At 45.0% G+C, this 23186-nt stretch overlaps 1 protein-coding gene across 9 annotated transcripts in view; it reads right to left on the reverse strand.

The window, feature by feature from the left end:
- The window catches only part of NEB (nebulin), a 96529-nt gene that overhangs the window by 58593 nt on the left and 14750 nt on the right, over positions 1–23186 (reverse strand). For 8 of the 9 annotated variants that reach the window (XM_039379016.1, XM_039379013.1, XM_039379011.1 and 5 more), the window contains exons 26-57: positions 22336–22647; positions 21900–22106; positions 21342–21446; positions 20442–20549; positions 19237–19548; positions 18849–19052; positions 18284–18388; positions 17406–17513; positions 16718–17029; positions 16052–16255; positions 15598–15702; positions 15396–15503; positions 14164–14475; positions 10849–11052; positions 10404–10508; positions 10201–10308; positions 8958–9269; positions 8432–8635; positions 7985–8089; positions 7783–7890; positions 7305–7616; positions 6797–7000; positions 5964–6068; positions 5184–5291; positions 4767–5078; positions 4093–4296; positions 3671–3775; positions 3077–3184; positions 1899–2210; positions 1225–1428; positions 811–915; positions 215–322 (exon numbers count right to left, since the gene is read on the reverse strand). In XM_039379016.1, coding sequence (XP_039234950.1) covers positions 215–322; positions 811–915; positions 1225–1428; positions 1899–2210; positions 3077–3184; positions 3671–3775; positions 4093–4296; positions 4767–5078; positions 5184–5291; positions 5964–6068; positions 6797–7000; positions 7305–7616; positions 7783–7890; positions 7985–8089; positions 8432–8635; positions 8958–9269; positions 10201–10308; positions 10404–10508; positions 10849–11052; positions 14164–14475; positions 15396–15503; positions 15598–15702; positions 16052–16255; positions 16718–17029; positions 17406–17513; positions 18284–18388; positions 18849–19052; positions 19237–19548; positions 20442–20549; positions 21342–21446; positions 21900–22106; positions 22336–22647 — 5835 coding nt within the window. Of the gene's footprint in view, positions 1–214; positions 323–810; positions 916–1224; positions 1429–1898; positions 2211–3076; positions 3185–3670; positions 3776–4092; positions 4297–4766; positions 5079–5183; positions 5292–5963; positions 6069–6796; positions 7001–7304; positions 7617–7782; positions 7891–7984; positions 8090–8431; positions 8636–8957; positions 9270–10200; positions 10309–10403; positions 10509–10848; positions 11053–11731; positions 12044–12980; positions 13089–13182; positions 13288–13636; positions 13841–14163; positions 14476–15395; positions 15504–15597; positions 15703–16051; positions 16256–16717; positions 17030–17405; positions 17514–18283; positions 18389–18848; positions 19053–19236; positions 19549–20441; positions 20550–21341; positions 21447–21899; positions 22107–22335; positions 22648–23186 lie in introns of all 9 variants that reach the window. The other variant, XM_039379015.1, reaches the window with a different exon arrangement.

Below are 23186 nucleotides of genomic sequence, written 5' to 3' on the forward strand. Positions count from 1 at the left end.
ATTATCCTATTTATTTATTACAGTGATATAAACCTCCTGCATAAAATATTGGCTACCCCTTCTTTTCATGCACTGAAGGCATGGGGTAGAATCATTATGAAAATAGACTTCAATATTAGTTATTCCATGAAGTATGACATTAACAGACAACAGAACAAACATTCTGATCCTTTTCCATTCCCAAATCCATCTGGAAATAACAAAACCTGCTTACATCACTGGCAATCTCTCTGGAGGCTTTGGCAGATTGAATGGGAATGGCATCGAAACGCAGATCATAGCCCTTCTTCTTCGATTCCTCCAAGGCCAATTTATACATTTTCTGTGAGAAAAAAACCCACATTTTAGTTTCTAAAGCAAAATTATGCTTCAGTTAAGCACAACTCTGTAACAGAAAAAATGAAGTCCCTAAACAATACTGTTAATCTTTAGGTCACTTCGATATTGTTCTCCAGAAAATAAAAAAATGCAGATTTCAAAGACCTTGTAATTATATTGGAGACCCTTGGAAAAGGGAAAGCATGTAAGGAAGGCAAAGAAAGGAACATTTAAAAAGTTAAATTATTTATTTCACAACTGGCTATATAAATGATTTCTCATTTATGGTAGAAAATATCTTTTAAAAGCCCAATTAGATACCGAGGAGATAAATTCCAGTGAAAGAAGAAATCTGATTTCAGCACTGGAACTGGCAATTTCTGACACTGAACAACTTGACAATATTATTCTACTATTGATTGATAGTCCAAGATGACAAGATTGTACTTGCCCGAAACCCTTTAGTTGTCTCACCCCCTCAGTTTCCCTCACCTCACTGTAGTTCACTCGGTTTTGTTTGGCCAGCAGGATTTCTGGGGTGTCAGGCATGACATGAATCGAGGTCTTGTCTTTATCCCAGGCTTCAGTGTATAAACGCTGAGGAAGAAAACAGGAAGAGATTAATATTGCATTCTAAACTGGGTAATATCTCAGAAATCAAGGAAAAACACAGAGCATATTCATTAAAATTATAGGAACTTCTCTAGTGTAAGGTGTCCCTGCCCATAGCAGGGAGTTGGAACAAAATGATCTTTAAGGTCTGTTCTAACCAAACCATTCTGTGATACTCTGAAATATAGCAGGGATACACAGTTCTGTGTTTAGTCAGGTAGAGATAACATTAACTAAAGGAGAATTTATCTGAGGGAATTCAACAACACTTGGGAAACTGGAATCAGGACTCACCTTGTTCATGGTGTCCGCGTTCTGCTTGGCCAACACCATCGGCAGGGAGTCTGGGATGCTGGTGAACTTGATGGTGTTGGGGTGCTGACGGTAGATTTTGTCACTCAGGATCTCCCCCGCCCTCTTGGCCTTCTCCACGTCCAGGGAACCAATGGGCACCCAACCAATGCCCCGCAGCCACTGCAGGTCTGATTTGTAAACAGCCTGAAAAGATTTGAAAGCCCGTTACATAGGTGCAAGTGTGAGCAAATATTAAAGGAATTATAAATAAGCACATCCCAGACTATGAGAGCAATTGCACGTTGCCCCGTAATAGCAGGATATGGTTTTGAAAACACTTGTTATTTTTGAAGATGAAGTAAAATAATGATTAAATAACAAAAGGAGCAGAGTTATTGGAGTACACCACAAATATCAGAATTACTCACAAATTACACCTCAGGTTAAGGATTGAGGAAAATGGGATTAAACATAAATTTGATGAAATAAAATTATGCCTCAGGTTAAGAACAAAGGAAATACAATTAAACATGAATTTGATGATGTAATGAACATTTCACCTCCTCCAACAAATCTGATGAAGCGACTAAGCCATATAATGTATATTTTAAAATTAAGAGTGTAGAAGACCCTGTATCTCTAATTATGTGTTACAAATGTAAGGATTTGCTCACATCACTCTGCAGGTCATAGGCTTCCCTGGCGTGGATCACATCGTTCTGGTCGGGCAGGCAGATCCACTGGTGCAGGTAGTGCCGGTAATCGGTATCACTGACCAGCCCCTGGCACTTCTTGGCCAACACGATCCCCAGCATGTCCACGGGGCTGCTGAAGTTTGTCTTGGACTTCTCAAAGGCTTTCTTGTACTCCCTGTCACTCTGGATCTTGGCCACGTGCATCGACCACATCATCTTGGGGTCGTCCTCGATGTTGCGGGCCCCGATGTGGTGGCCCAGCTGCTTCCGATACCCTTCCTTGTACTTGTACTGAAACAAAGGATATTCAGAGTCACTTGGTGTATTGGTAAGTTAAGAAATAATTCAAACAGTTTAATATATTCATTAGTATTTTGTTGAGATAAAAACATTATTCAGCTCTTTCTACTATTGGATTGATCTTCACAGAAAAGGCACTTTTATCAGATATAGTTATCTCACATTTTTTATATAGCTATATCACAGGTTCAATTCACTGAATTTGTAACACCACATTCTAATAAGTTTGATAATCCACATTCTTTACTGTTAGGACTAAATTAAAAGTATTAACTTATTTTAAAAACTTTGTACAAAACACCTGGATGAAGATGATATGAGTTGGTCTAAATACAATATCTAATGTGATACAATATCAATCATGACAGAAAAAGAAAGAGCATAAAAATCTGTTTTTTCCCTCTCTTAGTGATGTTGCCTCATCCCAGAAGCAAAACCTGTCCTAGCCATTACATAGTTTTACCCCTGTTTTTGTGTTCAGACATCTTGAATATGACACTTAAATAGAAGTATTTTTTGAATCAGAAATTAATTTGACAAACCCTAGCACTGACTCAAATGCCTTTTGATCATCCCATTTGAATATCCATGGAGATCGTGGAACTATTGCAGGGGGCATATAAATAATCCTCATATTATTCCATCTATTTATTTCAGTGATATAAACCTCATGCATAAAGATACTGGCTACCCATTCCTTTTATGTACTAATTCCTTTCATGCACTAAGGGCATGTGGTAGAATCTGGGATTTAATTATATCTATTCTATCATGTAAAGTAGGACATGAACAAAGAAAGGAATAAACATTCTGATTCTTTTTTGGTATTCCAAATCCATAAAAATACCCCTGCTTACATCACTGGCAATCTCTCTGGAGGCTTTGGCAGATTGAATGGGAATGGCATCGAAACGCAGATCATAGCCCTTCTTCTTCGATTCCTCCAAGGCCAGTTTGTACATTTTCTGAGAGAAAAACAAAATCACATCCTAGTTTCAAAAACCAAACTGCATTTCAGTTAAGCACATCTGAGTAATAAAATTATTCAAGTCCTCAAACAATATATTTGATCTTCAGGCAACTTAAATAACTTGAATACAGCTCTATCTTCTCTAGAAAATAACAAAATGCAGATTTCAAAGACCTTGTAACTTTATTGTAGACATTTGGGAAATGGAAATAATTCAGGGAAGGGAAAGAAAATATATTTATTTCCACATCTTGCTGTAGAAATGATTTCTTGACTATGGCAGGTAATATCTTTTAAAAAGCTAAATAGGTATTCAGGAGGTCAATTCTATTGAAAGAACAACTCTAATTTCAGCACTGGAACTGGTTATTTGTGAAACTAAGCAACCTGACAATATTTTTATATTAACTGAAAGTCAGAGATGACAAGACTGTACTTGCCAGAAACCCTTTAGTTGTCTCACCCCCTCAGTTTCCCTCACCTCACTGTAGTTCACTCGGTTTTGTTTGGCCAGCAGGATTTCTGGGGTGTCAGGCATGACATGAATCGAGGTCTTGTCTTTATCCCAGGCTTCAGTGTATAAACGCTGAGAGGGAAGAGAGGAAGAGGTAAATATGGCATTCCAAGAGAGGGTAATATCTCAAGAATCAGGGAAAACATGGAGCATAGCAGGTAAAAACATAGGAAATATAACATGGATAAATGGGTAGGTAATTAGGCAGAGATAACATCAACAAAGGGAGAATTTATCTGAGGGAATGTAACAACACTTAGGAAATGGTCACATTGATTGAAGAGAATGAATAAACCACTTCAGCATTCCTTGGGCCCAGTACAGCTCTAGTCCTGTCCCTGGGGTTTAGGCACAGGCTGCTGATGTCACCTAATCAACTCAGGACTCACCTTGTTCATGGTGTCCGCGTTCTGCTTGGCCAACACCATCGGCAGGGAGTCTGGGATGCTGGTGAACTTGATGGTGTTGGGGTGCTGACGGTAGATTTTGTCACTCAGGATCTCCCCCGCCCTCTTGGCCTTCTCCACGTCCAGGGAACCAATGGGCACCCAACCAATGCCCCGCAGCCACTGCAGGTCTGATTTGTAAACAGCCTGAAAAGATTTGAAAGCCCGTTACATAGGTGCAAGTGTGATCAAATATTAAAGGAATTATAAATAAGCACATCCCAGACTATGAGAGCAATTGCACGTTTCCCCGTAATAGCAGGATATGGTTTTGAAAACACTTGTTATTTTTGAAGATGAAGTAAAATAATGATTAAATAACAAAAGGAGCAGAGTTATTGGAGCACATCACAAATACCAGAGTTACACACAAATTACACCTCAGGTTAAGGACTGAGGAAAATGGGATTAAACATAAATTTGATGAAATAAAATTATGCCTCAGGTTAAGAACAAAGGAAATACAATTAAACATAAATGTGATGGTGCAATGAACATTTCACCTTCACCAACAAATCTGATGAAGTGACTTAGGCATATAATGTATATTTGAAAAATTAGAGTGTAGAAGACCCTGTATCTCTGATTATGTGTTACAAATGTAAGGATTTGCTCACATCACTCTGCAGGTCATAGGCTTCCCTGGCGTGGATCACGTCGTTCTGGTCGGGCAGGCAGATCCACTGGTGCAGGTAGTGCCGGTAATCGGCATCACTGACCAGCCCCTGGCACTTCTTGGCCAACACAATCCCCAGCATGTCCACGGGGCTGCTGAAGTTTGTCTTGGTCTTCTCAAAGTCCTTCTTGTACTCCCTGTCACTCTGGATCTTGGCCACGTGCATCGACCACATCATCTTGGGGTCGTCCTCGATGTTGCGGGCCCCGATGTGGTGGCCCAGCTGCTTCCGATACCCTTCCTTGTACTTGTACTGAAATACAAAACAAGAGGTTATATTTCCAGCTCACCTCTGACAACTTCCAGGTTGCAGAGCTGAGATGTCAACATACAAAGAAAGGAAAAAGTGGATTCTTACGTCACTGGCAATTTGCCTGGATGCCTTGGCTGCTTGAATGGGGATGGCATCAATTCTCAGATCGTAGCCTTTCTTCTTTGAATCTTCCATGGCCTGTCTGTATTGTTTCTAGGGAAGGAATTAAACAACAGGATTCATATAAGTTCCACACATTATATTCTATGCAAAACAAACTGTTTGGAAGCAGATTTAAAAATTATGTTAAGATTCATTCTAACTCAGCTTTATTTAACTCAGAGTTCCATATCAATAGTTGACACCAACTCATGTCAAAGGAAGATTTTGCTAAATACATTTGTTTATGATTTTTTCTGTTACTACTTTAAATAACATAACATTGACTACAGTTTGAGAGCTAAACTATTCTTCTATTCAAGGGGAGTAAAACCTACTTTCTAAAGCCACCTTTTACTAATGTGAGGGGTTTTTGCCTAAACTAACCCTGAACACTGGGATCACAGCTTTTCAGAGTTGAAATTATCTTTTTGATATTTCCAGTGTTGGAATTAATTTTGTGCCTTCCCAATGATACAAACACTGGCAGAAATGACTCCCAAAAGTTCAAACAAATCTCCCATGGGATTTATTCTCAGTAGTGCTCACTGGTCTATGTATGCACTACTACAAATATGCAAACCATGATTTTACAGTCACGTTTTTGAGGATAAATATGGGAGTTACTTATGGAAAGTGAGGGTGTCAGCTATAAAAGGTTCACCAGAACATTCCTGGTGCAGCCATGGCACAGAGCAGTTACATTTGCAGAGCTCACACACTCACCTGGCTGTAGTTTTTCTTGTTCTCTCTTGCCAGTGTGATTTCAGGAGTGTCAGGCATTATGTGGATTTGTGTCTTGTCTTTATCCCAGGCCTCAGTGTACAAACGCTGCAGGAGAAATAATATGTGTTAAAGGGGAAAAAAAACCAGTGACTACTAAAAGACCTCCTAAAACACCAGGAGAATTACAGATCTGTACCCAAAGTCTAAAAAATCCTTATTTCTTAGGCAGCCATGAGATTCTATATTCACCCCTCTAGATATGTAAATTCCAGGTTAAAAATTAACAACCTAGAAAGGATTCTGTGAGAAAGATGTTTAGAAAAAAGGCACAGAAAGCTAATCAGACACACAGAGATCTAAACTCTAAGAACAAGGCCTGTTTGAAAGAGAAAATGAGCTTATTGACATAAATAGGATTGAGATCAGGGCCTAAGCTTATATTTTAAGTACTATGCTGAATTGTTTAAAATATGGGTATTTCAAAGACTGCCCTAAAACTGGTAATTTATTAACTTCTAGATTACAAGGTAAATTTGGTAAATTATTTGATCTATCAGAGAACTTGCTATATTTAAAATTAGATGGAAGGTAGGTAACACATTATTAGACACACAGCACAGTATTTGGAAAGCTTCACAATTGATAACTGGGAATTAGCTCAGTAACTTGGAAGATATTATTACATTACCAACTGCTGAAAATACGTTACCTGTTGATTACCAAGAATGGAACTTACACTTGCAAAGCCTTGCTGTGCCGGAATCTTAGTTCTAGTCCTGTCCCTGGGGTTTAGGCACAGGCTGCTGATGTCACCTAATCAACTCAGGACTCACCTTGTTCATGGTGTCCGCGTTCTGCTTGGCCAACACCATCGGCAGGGAGTCTGGGATGCTGGTGAACTTGATGGTGTTGGGGTGCTGACGGTAGATTTTGTCACTCAGGATCTCCCCCGCCTTCTTGGCCTTCTCCACTTCCAAGGAACCAATGGGCACCCAACCAATGCCCCGCAGCCACTGCAGGTCAGACTTGTAGACGTTCTGTCACAACATATAAAGACAGCAGTTAAGCAACTTCCACTTTATAAGAGGTTAGTCAGCATATAAATTTTTTGAGATTGTCTATTGTGAAGGATGCTATGCAGCTTATTCTGCTGTTTGGTTGTACAGAAACCCTCCTTACACACAAATTCATTCCCTACTCAAACTCTAATTACTTCGCTTGGAACAGGGAAAGAAAAAAACACAATGTGGAAAAATACTGTATAAGAGCAGCTTCTGTAGTTTATATTCCAAGGAAATTAGAATTTTTAGTAATAAAAAGAGCTTATTAGTGAGTACTCACATCACTCTGCAGGTCATAGGCTTCCCTAGCATGGATCACGTCGTTCTGGTCGGGCAGGCAGATCCACTGGTGCAGGTAGTGCCGGTAATCGGTATCACTGACCAACCCCTGGCACTTCTTGGCCAACACGATCCCCAGCATGTCCACGGGGCTGCTGAAGTTTGTCTTGGACTTCTCAAAGGCTTTCTTGTACTCCCTGTCACTCTGGATCTTGGCCACGTGCATTGACCACACCATCTTGGGGTCGTCCTCGATGTTGCGGGCCCCGATGTGGTGGCCCAGCTGCTTCCGATACCCTTCCTTGTACTTGTACTGCGGGAAAACAAACCTTCAGTGAGTTTTAGTTTCGTTTTCCTTTATGCCCCTGGCAGCCCCTGTGGCGCTACTGCCAGAAAATAAAGCAGTTGAAACAACAGAGATTTTGGAGTGAGAAAGTATTGAGCCCTGGCGTGAGCCACGAGGGCTCCCGTGCACTCACATCGCTGGCGATGTCCCGGGAAGCTTTGGCAGACTTGATGGGAATGGCATCTGCCCGCAGGTCGTAGCCCTTCTTCTTCTCCTCCTCCATCGCCAGCTTGTACAGTTTCTGCAAGACACACCACCAGTGCCCTCCAACAACACTGTGCCCCACACACAGCAGCCCCCCCCACGGGCACACTGCCCCCACACCACCCACCCACCTCGCTGAAGTTCACTTTGTTCTGCTGGGCCAGCAGGATCCCAGGCGTGTCCGGCATGATGTGAATCTTCGTCTTGTCCTTCTCCCAGGCTGACGTGTACGAGCGCTGGCAAAGGGGGACAACGGCAAATTGGAGCACACACACACACATGGCCACAGACCCAAACAGCACATCAGCTCAAGCAAACAAAGCAAGGTTTGCCCTGACTCAGGAACATCTTCTCTTGCCCCAAACTTTTCTAATGCTTCACCCTTTTCTTTTCCACACTGCACCCCATTTCCCAAACACACAAAACACAATGCCATCTCAAACAAGGAACTCAAACCCCTGAGGTAAGAGTGTGCAACATCCCCCTTGCAGACCCTGCACCCTGGAAGGACAGAGCCCAATGTCCTAGGAAAGGAAGATGCTCATTTACTTTAGGATGCAAACACAAAGCAATCTCACTTGGTCCATGATTTGAGAGTTGTGCTTGGCCAGAACCATGGGCATGGAGTCAGGAAGGCTCGTGAATTTGATGGTGCCCGGGTGCTGACGATACTTCTTGTCACTCAGGATCTCGCTCGCCCTCTTGTTCTTCTCTGCGTCCAGAGATCCAATTGGGGACCAGCCAATGCCCTTCAGCCACTGCAGGTCGGACTTGTACACGTTCTGCAAGGACAGGCAGGGACACAAAGCAGCTCAGCACCCTCCTCACTCCATTCAAGCACTCCTCCTCCCAAGGAAGCTCTGCTGAACAGAACACATTCCCCTGGGCCAACCCACCACTCATTAAGTGGTTATACCCATCTCCTAAGGCTCTTGATTCCATTCACCACTGCACACGGTACTTGCCTTGGCCAACTCTTTGCCCTCCAAAAGCAAATATTTGACTCTGCTGCCCTTGCCCTGACACACAGACCCCTCCTCCAACAATGGGAGAGAACACAAGAGACACTTCTGGCTCTCCTGCAGTCACCAAAGAAGCACTCACATCACTCTGCAGGTCATAGGCTTCCCTGGCGTGGATCACGTCGTTCTGGTCGGGCAGGCAGATCCACTGGTGCAGGTAATGCCGGTAATCGGTATCACTGACCAGCCCCTGGCACTTCTTGGCCAACACAATCCCCAGCATGTCCACGGGGCTGCTGAAGTGTGTCTTGGTCTTCTCAAAGGCTTTCTTGTACTCCCTGTCACTCTGGATCTTGGCCACGTGCATCGACCACACCATCTTGGGGTCGTCCTCGATGTTGCGGGCCCCAATGTGGTGGCCCAGCTGCTTCCGATACCCTTCCTTGTACTTGTACTGCAGGAAAAGGGGCTCAGTGAGTTTCAGGACAATTGCATGAACAGGCACCTAAGTACAGGATATCCCTACTGTGTCCTACATTTCCCTCCCATCCCACGCCTCTGCTGGCCCACTGTAGGCACATGGAGGCCTCCACAGTGCTCAGGAATCCTGTGCTCCCAGCCTGGTGTCTGTCCTAATCTGCAGGGCCACAGCCACTCAGTTTGGGAAGGGACAAGGGCCACTTTTTAAGCAAAGACTCTTGAGATCATATGGGTGAGACCAAGCAAACAAATTTGCTGTAGTACAGAACACTGGGAAAGGAGAGCATGTTGAGTATGAATTCTTCCTTCAACTGCAGGAAGCATCACAGTCACAGGCCCTGACCCTGATGGGGGACCTAAACTGCTCTGACATCTGTTGGAGTGTGTTGGGGACACATTCCTAGGAGAGGTGATGGAGTCCTGAGCACAAGAGAGGCATTACTGGACCTTTTGTCACTAACAGGGAAGAACTTATGGAAGAGGTGAAGACTGGAGGTAGCCTGGGCTGGACAATCATGTCCTGGATTTCTCAGTCTTGAGGGGCAAGACTGGGAAAGGTAAAATGTAGAGCCAGTACCCTTAAACCTCAGCAAGGCAAATGTTCAGCTGGCTATGGCACCTGGGGTCTCTTGGAAAACTGCCCTTATAGGTGAAGGTATTTAAAAACATTTTTCTTGGGACACGAGAGCTCTCAATTGCAACATGCTGGAATTCAGGTAGGGGAGGCAGTAGGCCATCTTGGCTAAGAGTTCTTAGCTAAACTAAAACGCAAAACCAAAATGCATTAGCAGTGGAGGAAGGGATACACATCTGGGGAGATTATAGGAATAAGGCCTGGGATTCCAGGGAAGGGATTAGGAGACCCAAGGCACAGTTGGAGCCTGCAAGGGCTCCCATGCACTCACATCACTGGCGATGTCCCGGGAAGCTTTGGCAGACTTGATGGGAATGGCATCTGCCCGCAGGTCGTAGCCCTTCTTCTTCTCCTCCTCCATCGCCAGCTTGTACAGTTTCTGCAAGACACACCACCAGTGCCCTCCAACAACACTGTGCCCCACACACAGCAGCCCCCCCCCACGGGCACACTGCCCCCACACCACCCACCCACCTCGCTGAAGTTCACTTTGTTCTGCTGGGCCAGCAGGATCCCAGGCGTGTCCGGCATGATGTGAATCTTCGTCTTGTCCTTCTCCCAGGCTGACGTGTACGAGCGCTGGCAAAGGGGGACAACGGCAAATTGGAGCACACACACACACACAGTCACAAACCCAAACAGCACATCAGCTCAAGCAAACAAAGCAAGGGCCCTCTGCTTTGCCCTGACTCAAGAACATCTTCTCTTGCCCCAAACTTTTCTAATACTTCACTCTTTTCCACACTGCACCCCATTCCTGCTCCAAAAACACAAAACACAATGCCATCTCAAACAAGGAACTCAAATCCCTGAAGCAAGAGGGTGTAATATCCCCCCTTGCAGAATCCAGGTGCCAGAAGGGGGCCTGGGAGTGGCAGGTGCTTATTTACTTTAGGATGCAAACACAAAGCAATCTCACTTGGTCCATGATTTGAGAGTTGTGCTTGGCCAGAACCATGGGCATGGAGTCAGGAAGGCTCGTGAATTTGATGGTGCCCGGGTGCTGACGATACTTCTTGTCACTCAGGATCTCACTCGCCCTCTTGTTCTTCTCTGCATCCAGAGATCCAATTGGAGACCAGCCAATGCCCTTCAGCCACTGCAGGTCGGACTTGTACACATTCTGCAAGGACAGACAGGGACACAAACCATCTCAGCACCCTCCTCACTCCATTCAAGCACTCCTCCTCCCAAGGAAGTTCTGCTGAACAGAACACATTCCCCTGGGCCAACCCACCAACCGGCCACCAGGAAAGGGACTCCTTTAAGCTCAGTTCCTCACAACTTGGCTCCCCACTCTCAACAGCTTAAGCAGCTGTCACCCAATCCAGAAGCCCTTCCTCTCCACCTTCTTAGTATCCCTGACAAAAACTTGTCCCATCTGGAAATCTGCAGCTGGCAGTGGCATGGAAGGAGTCTCATACCCCCCCTCCTAAGTCCCTTTGTACCATTCACCACTGCACACATCGTTTACATTTTCCCCCATTAGTCCTCCCAAAGCTAATATTTGACTCTGTTGCCCATCCCCTGCCTTACTGAATTCTAGTCCGTGGCTTCAACTCTGCTTCCAAAATGTTCAAGGCAAGACAGGACTCTCCTGAGACCACAAAATATTATGCCACAAAAATTTCATCCCTGACAGTTTACGACAAGAACTCGTCACAGTGGTACTGTCACAACACAATCTCAGTCCCTCACAATAGGCCTAGAGTTATGCTCCCCACATGGACCCATCCTCCAACAATGGGAGAGAACACAAGAGACACTTCTGGCTCTCCTGCAGTCACCAAAGAAGCACTCACATCACTCTGCAGGTCATACACTGTCTTGGCATGGACGACGTCGTTCTGGTCGGGCAGGCAGGTCCAGCGGTGCAGGGGGTGCCGGTAATCGGTGTCGCTCACCAGCTCCTGGCACTTCTTGGCCAACATGATCCCCAGCATGTCCACGGGGCTGCTGAAGTTTGTCTTGGACTTCTCAAAGGCTTTCTTGTACTCCCTGTCACTCTGGATCTTGGCCACGTGCATCGACCACACCATCTTGGGGTCGTCCTCGATGTTGCGGGCCCCAATGTGGTGGCCCAGCTGCTTCCGATACCCTTCCTTGTACTTGTACTGCAGGAAAAGGGGCTCAGTGAGTTTCAGGACAGTTGTTCTCCCTTCTGCCATTACCCTGTAGCAGCTCCTGTGAGCGAGTGCTTCACAAGTGGAGCCTGAAAACCACCACACTTGTTCACGAGGCAGCCTGGGCCTCATCCTGCACAGCCCTGCCTGCCCTCAGCCCCACAGCAGCTGACACACTCCACTGCACCAGGATCTCCTGCACCGTGCTCGGGAGTCTTATTTTCCCAGCCCTGTGTGTGTGCTCAGCTGCAGCCCCACAGCCACTCAGCTTAGGAAGTGACTGTGGGGCAACAGGACATGTATTCCCCCATCTCTTACTGAAATGTCAAGGCTGAGGACAGATGCAACTCATCTCCTTACAGTAGGGGAACACACATGCAATGCAGAATCTCATATGAGAGAGTAAATTCAGCTCCTGGAGAGCTGAGAGATAAAAAGATACTCTGGGGCACAGTGATGATTGACCTACAGTGACCTGCCCACAGCCCAAACAGAGAAGTCAAATACCCTGGGCTTAAAACAAAACTTGATTTCGGTTTTCTTCTCTCATGTCTGCATGTGCTGTGTGTCTGCAGCATCAGGGTTGTGCAGACAGGCAGTACTGAGAGCAGCACAACAGCTCAAACCTCAGCTTGTTGCACAAGGTGATGCTGTCCAAGGAATCCTGTTCTGGGCTATGACCATCACCTAGTTCCCACAATCACACTCTCCACAGTCTACTCACTCCCTCAAATACTGCACACCCAAAACATGCAGAGACAGCTACAGGTGGACAGTTCCCAATGAAAATATTTATGGATCAGCAGGATGGCAATGACTGGTAAGGGCTACATTGCCTCCATTTGACTCAGCCCTCAAGTCCGGGGCAACATCTGTCAGCCCCAGCACCGTCCGACAACGTGTTCCACGAGGGCCCCCATGCACTCACATCACTGGCGATGTCCCGGGAAGCTTTGGCAGACTTGATGGGAATGGCATCTGCCCGCAGGTCGTAGCCCTTCTTCTTCTCCTCCTCCATCGCCAGCTTGTACAGTTTCTGCAAGACACACCACCAGTGCCCTCCAACAACACTGTGCCCCACACACAGCAGCCCCCCCCACGGGCACACTGCCCCCACACCACCCACCCACCTCACTGAAGTTCACTTTGTTCTGCTGGGCCAGCAGGATCCCAGGCGTGTCCGGCATGATGTGAATCTTCGTCTTGTCCTTCTCCCAGGCTGACGTGTACGAGCGCTGGCAAAGGGGGACAACGGCAAATTGGAGCACACACACACACAGCCACAAACCCAAACAGCACATCAGCTCAAGCAAACAAAGCAAGGGCCCTCTGCTTTGCCCTGACTCAAAAACATCTTCTCTTGCCCCAAACTTTTCTAATGCTTCACCCTTTTCTTTTCCACACTGCACCCCATTCCCCAAACACACAAAACAGAATCTGTTCTCAAACAAGGAACTCAAACCCTTGATGCAAGAGGGTGCAACATCCCCCTTGCAGACCCTGCACCCTGGAAGGACAGAGCCCAATGTCCTAGGAAAGGAAGATGCTCATTTACTTTAGGATGCAAACACAAAGCAATCTCACTTGGTCCATGATTTGAGAGTTGTGCTTGGCCAGAACCATGGGCATGGAGTCAGGAAGGCTCGTGAATTTGATGGTACCCGGGTGCTGACGATACTTCTTGTCACTCAGGATCTCGCTCGCCCTCTTGTTCTTCTCTGCATCCAGAGATCCAATTGGGGACCAGCCAATGCCCTTCAGCCACTGCAGGTCGGACTTGTACACGTTCTGCAAGGACAGACAGGGACACAAACCATCTCAGCACCCTCCTCACTCCATTCAAGCACTCCTCCTAACCAAGGAAGCTCTGCTGAACAGAACACATTCCCCTGGGCCAACCCACCACTCATTAAGTGGTTATACCCATCTCCTAAGGCTCTTGATTCCATTCACCACTGCACACGGCACTTGCCTTGGCCAACTCTTTGCCCTCCAAAAGCAAATATTTGACTCTGCTGCCCTTGCCCTGACACACAGACCTCTCCTCCAACAATGGGAGAGAACACAAGAGACACTTCTGGCTCTCCTGCAGTCACCAAAGAAGCACTCACATCACTCTGCAGGTCATAGGCTTCCCTGGCGTGGATCACGTCGTTCTGGTCGGGCAGGCAGATCCACTGGTGCAGGTAGTGCCGGTAATCGGTATCACTGACCAGCCCCTGGCACTTCTTGGCCAACACGATCCCCAGCATGTCCACAGGGCTGCTGAAGTGTGTCTTGGACTTCTCAAAGGCTTTCTTGTACTCCCTGTCACTCTGGATCTTGGCCACGTGCATCGACCACACCATCTTGGGGTCGTCCTCGATGTTGCGGGCCCCGATGTGGTGGCCCAGCTGCTTCCGATACCCTTCCTTGTACTTGTACTGCAGGAAGAAGAAGTATTCAGTGAATTTCAGGTTAGATTTCTTTAGGTCCCCAGCAGTCTCTGTGGCTCCACCTTCAGCCAACTTAGCAGCTGAAACCACAGAGACTTTCCAGAGAGAAAGTATTCAGCTGTTGGAATGGAGTGTACACCTACAAAAGGATCATTTCTCTGATCTAACTCACATTATCAAAGATATTCCCTGTCCTACATATTAAAAGCCACTGGTCTGTAGCTAAGAATAAAAACATCTCCAAAACATGGAAGAGATAACAAGACCAAAGTTCAATAAATACCCCTTACATAAAGAATCATTTACTGTTCTTCAAGCAAAATAGCCAAATCAACTGCTATTCAAACTCTTGGGGCATAAAAGCCAGAACAACAGAGACTGATCTGGAAGATTAAATAGAGGCAGCAAACATGTACAGGAATGCAATTTTGTATTAATAACTAATAGTAACAAAAAATTATATATCTTTATATGATCGTAATTTTTAAACAAAAACTTGCTTTGGGTTTTTTACTGATGCCCAGCTCAGCTGTGTAGCTGCAGCATCAGGGCTGTGCAGACTGGCAGTGTTGAGAGCAGCACAACACTGCAAAACCCCAGACTGTTGCACGAGGAGTCTGTGCCACAAGACCAGGAGGAGCAGTGCTTTGGGCTATGGTCATCACCCAGCCCCCACAGTTACTCTTGCCCATCATCTGGGCCTTCCCACACAACACTGCACACCCAAAACATGCAGAGACAGCTACAGGTGGACAGTTCAGAATTAAACAGTTTATGGACCAGCTGGATGGCAATGACTGGTAAGGGCTACATTGCCTCCTTTTGGCCCAGCCTTCAAACCCTGGGCAACATCTACCAGCCCCAGCACCGTCCGACAGCACGTTCCACGAGGGCCCCCGTGCACTCACATCACTGGCGATGTCCCGGGAAGCTTTGGCAGACTTGATGGGAATGGCATCTGCCCGCAGGTCGTAGCCCTTCTTCTTCTCCTCCTCCATCGCCAGCTTGTACAGTTTCTGCAAGACACACCACCAGTGCCCTCCAACAACACTGTGCCCCACACACAGCAGCCCCCCCCACGGGCACACTGCCCCCACACCACCCACCCACCTCGCTGAAGTTCACTTTGTTCTGCTGGGCCAGCAGGATCCCAGGCGTGTCCGGCATGATGTGAATCTTCGTCTTGTCCTTCTCCCAGGCTGACGTGTACGAGCGCTGGCAAAGGGGGACAACGGCAAATTGGAGCACACACACACACGGCCACAAACCCAAACAGCACATCAGCTCAAGCAAACAAAGCAAGGGCCCTCTGCTTTGCCCTGACTCAAAAACATCTTCTCTTGCTCCAAACTTTTCTAATGCTTCACCCTTTTCTTTTCCACACTGCACCCCATTCCCCAAACACACAAAACAGAATCTGTTCTCAAACAAGGAACTCAAACCCTTGATGCAAGAGGGTGCAACATCCCCCTTGCAGACCCTGCACCCTGGAAGGACAGAGCCCAATGTCCTAGGAAAGGAAGATGCTCATTTACTTTAGGATGCAAACACAAAGCAATCTCACTTGGTCCATGATTTGAGAGTTGTGCTTGGCCAGAACCATGGGCATGGAGTCAGGAAGGCTCGTGAATTTGATGGTGCCCGGGTGCTGACGATACTTCTTGTCACTCAGGATCTCGCTCGCCCTCTTGTTCTTCTCTGCATCCAGAGATCCAATTGGGGACCAGCCAATGCCCTTCAGCCACTGCAGGTCGGACTTGTACACATTCTGCAAGGACAGGCAGGGACACAAAGCAGCTCAGCACCCTCCTCACTCCATTCTAGCACTTCTCCTAACCAAGGAAGCTCTGCTAATTGGAACACATTCCCCTGGGCCAACCCATCAACCAGCCACCAGGAAAGGGACTCTTGTTAAGCTCAGTTCCCACTCCTGCAACAGAACAGGCAGCTCTCAAGCAATGCACATACATTCCCTCTCCATCTTCTCAGTATCCCTGGAAAAGACCTGTCCCATTTGGCAAATTGCAGCTGGTGAAAGCATGGGAGGAGCCTTTGATTCCATCTCCTAAGACCCTTCATTCCATTCACCACTGCACACTGCGCTTGCCTTTGCTGGTCCTCCAAAAGAAAATACTTGACTCTGTTGCCCTTGCCCTGACACACAGACCCCCTCCTCCAACAATGGAAGAGAACACAAGAGACACTTCTGGGCCAGGAAAGAAGCACTCACATCACTCTGCAGGTCATACACTGTCTTGGCATGGACGACGTCGTTCTGGTCGGGCAGGCAGGTCCAGCGGTGCAGGGGGTGCCGGTAATCGGTGTCGCTCACCAGCTCCTGGCACTTCTTGGCCAACACGATCCCCAGCATGTCCACGGGGCTGCTGAAGTTTGTCTTGGACTTCTCAAAGGCTTTCTTGTACTCCCTGTCACTCTGGATCTTGGCCACGTGCATCGACCACACCATCTTGGGGTCGTCCTCGATGTTGCGGGCCCCGATGTGGTGGCCCAGCTGCTTTCTGTAGGCAGTTTTGTATTTGTACTGGTGGAAGGTAGAAATAACAATTACCACCTCTTTTCAAGCTGCAATTTTAATTTCTCTGTTGTTAATATTTTGGTTAATCACTTTGCATCTAATAAATGCTCATTTTCTTGTTTATTTTCCCAACATTTTTAGGATTTTATATAAGGTCCCTCAAATATTATGGGATCTTTTACAGTTATATATTATGACATTTTAAATTATTGTATTTAATTTAATTAACTTTACACCATTAAGGATTACACGGCCTTGGAGGAGGGCAGCAATATAAGTCGGGTAAAATTTTAGACCTCTCCTCCTTTTAAATATAAAACATGGTAATCCAAAAGTATATCCCCTGTCAATGCCCCACTGTTATTTTCCCAGTAAGTTTTACCTCACTGGCAATGTCCCTGGATGCCTTTGCTGCCTGGAGAGGGATGGCATCAGGAGGAAGGTCATAGCCCTTCTTCTTCAGCTCTTCATATCCCACCTTGTAACGTTTCTGTTGGAAAAGGATTCAAAGGAATCATTGCAAGGATATTTTTCCACAGAGTTTTTGAATGGTGCAACTTTACACCCCGACTATTGAAAAGAAAGCTTGGGTTTCCAAACACAGCTTGATCAAATTAAATTCCATACCTTGCCATTAATTACATGTATTTTGTAACTGATTATATATATAAAAATTACTATCTGAATGTTTTCTGATACCTCATTCAAGATCAAAATTTCCTTCTACTAAGTATATTAATCTGAATGACTCACAGAGGTGAATAGTAGAGCCCCATGATGCTCTACACCCAATTTCAAATGCAGTTATTTCTGTTTTCCTGAGTTCTCATGATAGAGCTCTTGATATTTCTTTACCTTTGCATATAGTCTGTATTTGTTCCTTTGTAGTCAAGATTTTTATGTGAATTACAGAATCTTATGTAGTTCTAAAGAGGCAATTTAATATAATCAGACATTTCGACAGGAATGACAGGCTTACTAAAATGTACTGAATATCTACAACATTAACATGATCAGTGGGGATCAAAGAGAAAACTGGTAACATGTTGGATATTTTCCTAGTATTTTTTTATGCTCTGGCAACTTCACTTCCACTTTATAATTCAGCAGTTCCACCTCAGGCTTCCCAGTACATAAGTTTTCTCAGGAAAGATCCCAGGTGTGTTTACAGCTGTTAGAATTGCAGAATGACTTGACTGCTTTGTAAACTAAAGGCACAATCATAATTCCACCAAGGAAACATTGTGGAGACACACTTACATCACTTGTGTTAATCAAGTTTGACTTAGCCAGCAAAATTTCAGGAGTATCAGGCATGATGTGAATCTGAGTCTTGTCCTTGTTCCAAGCTTCTCTGTAGAGGATCTGAAAGATCAAACAAAAACCTTGTCTGATCCAAGATTCCCCTTGGAAGACTAATTTCAGTTTATCTTTTCCCTGCAATAGCAAAGCAAAGCTGTACTATGCAAGAATTAGGGATGTAAACAACACAGGAGATTAAAATCAAATAACACAAAGACTTCTTGGTGAAATACAACCTATTTTTTCTTCTTTACATCCATGTAATGCCAAGGCAACAGCATTAAGGCAATATATCTACATACTACCTAGAAAAGGTCTTGTTTGTAGCTATTACTGGGTAAGTTATTCAGCACTAAAACCTTGATCTGAACAAGGCACGGTGACAACGAGCAGGGTGGCACTGACTGTAAATATCTGCTATTTGTATATTTTAAGCACATGCTTTGATATGGAGATCATTTAAAAATGTCTATTAATGTAAGTATTCATTGAATCCCACATTCTGTCTCTAGAGGCAACTCACATCACTTCTATTTTTGGCATTAGACTTGGCCAAAACGATATCCATGGCATCTGGGATACTTGTGAACTTGATGGTGTCTGGGTGTTGCCTGTACTTCTTCTCACTCAGGATTTCAGAAGCTTTCTTGTTCTTCTCAGCTTCCAGAGATCCCAGAGGACTCCATCCAATGCCCCTGAGCCATTGTAGATCTGACTTATACAAATTCTGTTAAGGATGAAAACCAAAGCCACAGTAGATTATTTCACTGTTCACTGATGAAAAGACTAACTGGTATTTTAGCTTCAGTCTGATCTATACTGATATCAAAGAGAGTAACCAAAGATATTTTTCCAAAAAGCAGCAATTATTTTACAGGAAAATGAGTGAATTAAACTCAGAGGAAGCTTACATCACTCTGCAGTTCATTGACCCTCTTGGCCTCAGTGACATCAACCTGGTCTGGCAGACAAGTCCAGCGGTGCAGGATCCGTTTGTAGTCGGTATCACTGACCAGCTCCTGACACTTCTTAGCCAGAAGGAAGCCTAACATATCCACAGGCATGTTAAACTTGGTCTTCCACTTCTCAAAATCTTTCTTGTACTCCCTGTCACTCTGCATTTTAGCTACTTGCATAGACCACAACATCTTGGGATCATCCTGCAGGCTGCGGAACCCGATGTGGTGTCCCTGCTGCTTGCGGTAACCTTCCTTGTACTTGAACTGCAATGAGAGGGATTGATCATCGAATTACAAGGGTAAAACAGCAACATATTCTCTCATTCAACTGCCATTACCAATTAATTACCCCTGGAAGTGCCCAAGGCCAGGTTGGACGGGGCTTGGAGCAACCTGGTCTAGTGAGAGGTGTCCCTGTCCATGGCAGGGGCTGGAACAGGATGAACTTTAACGTCCCTTCCAACCCGTTCTGTGACTTTATAACTCTATAAAAATGCAACTTGTTATGGCATTTCAGGTAGTTTTAGTAGCCACTTGATCAAAGGGCACCACTTGGTGACAGTGAATGCTCTCCCAGGAGAGGAAGAGGGCACAGCTAGAAGGTCTCCTGTGCCATCTGATTCACAGTCACTGAATGCTCAGAATTCCTAAGATTGACACACTGAAATACTTTGGTGAATAACATCATCAACAACGAAAAATGCAGATGTTTAAGCACTGGAAACATTTCCTAATGATTAATAAAATCTCTTGCACAAGTGCAGGAGCTGTACTCATGCCAAGTTATGGTAACAGCAGCACGTGTGTCACCACATGTGTTTCAGAGCTGGGAGGAGGATTTCTCTGTGGCCCACCTCATTGGGCCAAATTTGCTGCTGCTTTGAAAAGGAAACATCCAAAAGAGCAGACAGCTCCTCACTTTGTATCACTAACAACTCCATGGATGGACCACAAACTTTGGACTTGTTAAGATGCCAGAGAAACCCTTGTTAGATTGTTTTCTGCACCAACAAGAACAGACCAGGAAGAAGTTTTTTGTCAGCAATTTTGGTTTGGACTCCAAGCCACACCTTAGAGAGAGGTGTGTCTCAATCCAGTGTGACTGTAGGTTATAGCAACTACATCAGGTGTGTGTCAGAGTCAGAAATGCTGCTTACATCACTTGCAATGTCCCTTGAAGCTTTGGCAGCTTTCACTGACATGGCTTCAGGTGTGAGGTCGTAGCCTTTCTTTATCATTTCCTGCCAGCCCAGCTTGTAGAGTTTCTAAAATTGAAAACAACAGGAATTAAAAAGTCTTAGTAATATGAATGTCACCTTCTATTTAGGTACACTAATGATCCATATTACCAAATTCTGGTCACTTCACAGGCTTCGCTTACAAGGGAAGGGCTGCTAGAATAGGGACTGAGAAGTGGGAAACTGATAAACAAGGAATACTGCTCTTCCAAGGCTTAGGATAGGCATTAAATAGTTCTTTGCCATTGCAGCAGCTTCCTACTAGAGCTTATCTTGGGGAATTTGAAATATATACACCTGGGATAACTGTTCAATTGGCTTAACAAAATTTTAATTTGTAAGGGTTTCATGCAGCCATTCCATTGCCAAGTAAGTCTGTGCACAGTGGATTTTAAGGACAGGCACTTGCAAGCCCAAGATTTCCCTCTGAGCAATGGAGAAAAGCAAAACCTGAGGATTTTTTTCTGGTACAATTGTCACTTTCTCCTATTTGAAAGCTGACAGAAAAGAGGGAATCACTGCATGTATTTCTTTTCCCCAAGGTTAAAAATACACACAATTAACTTGTAATTTTACAGTAAGGAATTTTTAACTGATTTTATGTTAAGCACAGAGTGTGGTTTATGCAATTCCAGATTTCCAAAACAGGATTTACATTTTCCATACGTTATAAGGCAATTTAGTCTGTTAGTTTGTAGCCTGAAGCTGGTACCTAATGTTACTCTTAAAATATTACTCACATAAAAACTCTTGCCTCTGTTCTAAACCCCCAGCAGGTATTAATTTAAAATGTTAATAGGAAGAATTAAAAAACTCTACCTGACTGTAGTTTGTCTTGTTCTGTTTTGCCTGGAGAATATCTGGTGTATCTGGCATCACATGGACCTGAGTTTTATCTTTCTCCCAGGCTTGAGTATAAGCATGCTGTGGACAAAAAGTACATCAGAAATGTTAATATAAATGACAAAAGATGGTTCTTTAGGGGTTTTCACCTTTCCATTTGTGCACTTTGTGTACTGAGGGGTAAAAAGACATGTGCTGGCTTAGATTTATTTTACTATGTTATGACCTAATCCAGAATCAGCTGAATTATTATCCAGTCTTGCTTCCAATGAAGTCCAACTATCAAGATTTTCAGGACCAGTAATTTTTATATAAGAATGGGAAGAATAGAGCTTGGAAAAAAGCGACAAAAGATTTTTCAGCAATGCTATTTATCAATAACTGTTTCACTAAAAAACGAAGAAAGAGGAGCCTGGGACAGTTGTTTTTCCCAGTGAAATACTGCTCCATAAAGGTGGTGACAGAGACTTAGAGACTGTTAGAACACATGGATTCTATGTGAATATTTGCCTAATTTCCCCCATAAATACTCACTTTGTTCATGGTATTTGCATTCTGCTTTGCAAGGACCAAGTCCATGGCATCATTGGGTTTGGTGAAGGAGAACTGGCTGGGATGCTGGCGGTACTTCTGATCGCTCGCAATCTCCGTGGCTTTCTTGGATTTCTCCACATCCAGGGAACCAATAGGACTCCAGCCAATGCCCCTGAACCACTCCTTGTAATCCTGCTTGTACTCATTCTGCCAAGAGAACACAAAAGGAAAGGTTACAATTCACTCTCAGGCACATGGTGGGACTCCTGGGGACGGGCCTGCGCAGGGCCAGGAGCTGGACTCGATGATCCTTGTTGGGTCCCTTCCAATTCGGGATATTCCGTGATTCTGTGCAACAGCTCACACAAAACCATCCAAAAGACAGCTGTGATGTAAGAACAGGAAAAAAGCCCCAAGAATTAAAACAGAAACTTACATCACTCTGTATCTGGTTCATGTTTCTGTAGAGTTCCAGGCTCATGGCATCTGGCAGGAGCATGTACTGGTGGATCAGGCGCTTGTAGTTGGTGTTGGTCACACGGCCTTGGGCCTCCTTGGCTGCCACCACGCTGAGGGCATCGGTGGGAGTCTGGTAGTGGGTCTTGCCCATCTCATAGGCCTTCTTGTACTCCCTGTCCGACTGCATCTTGGCCACTTGCATGTAATGCACAAGCAGTGGATCATCCTGGAGGCTGCGGAAGCCCACGAGCTTGCCCTTGTCTTTTTCGTAACCTAATTTGTATTTGTACTGTAGGAGAAGAGAAACAGAGGATTTAGTTTGTTTAGATTGGACATTAGGAAGGAATTCTTGGCTGGGAGGGTGGGGAAGCCCTGGCACAGGTTGCCCAGAGAAGCTGTGGCTGCCCCATCCCTGGAATGTCCAAGGTTGGATGGGGGCTTGGAGCAGCCTGGGATAGTGGAATGTGTTGGGGTTGGAACTGGATGATCCTTAATGTCCCTGCCAACCAGGCCATTCCATGATTCTATGATTCATTTGCTTAATAAGGAATATCTATCTTATAAGGAAAATACCCCCCCCCAATCAGATTAAAATAAGATTTTGGCATAGTTAAAACATCACAAAGCATATAGAGGTGGTGGCTTTGTCCTCTTACTCGTAGGGTGCACTCTAAAGCAAACCAGATGTCTGGGGTGGCTTCAAAAGCAGGGTATTTAAACCACTTTCTTAAAATGTATTACAATGTATATTAAAATGTATTACAATATTTATTACAATGTATTGCAATATATATCAAACATGTCAGAATTATTTACAAGCCAGAGAAT

The sequence above is a fragment of the Pipra filicauda genome, unplaced genomic scaffold, assembly GCF_003945595.2.
Source record: "Pipra filicauda isolate LSUMZ 115617 unplaced genomic scaffold, ASM394559v2 scaffold152_size1767362_pilon, whole genome shotgun sequence".
NCBI classification, from domain to species: domain Eukaryota; kingdom Metazoa; phylum Chordata; class Aves; order Passeriformes; family Pipridae; genus Pipra; species Pipra filicauda.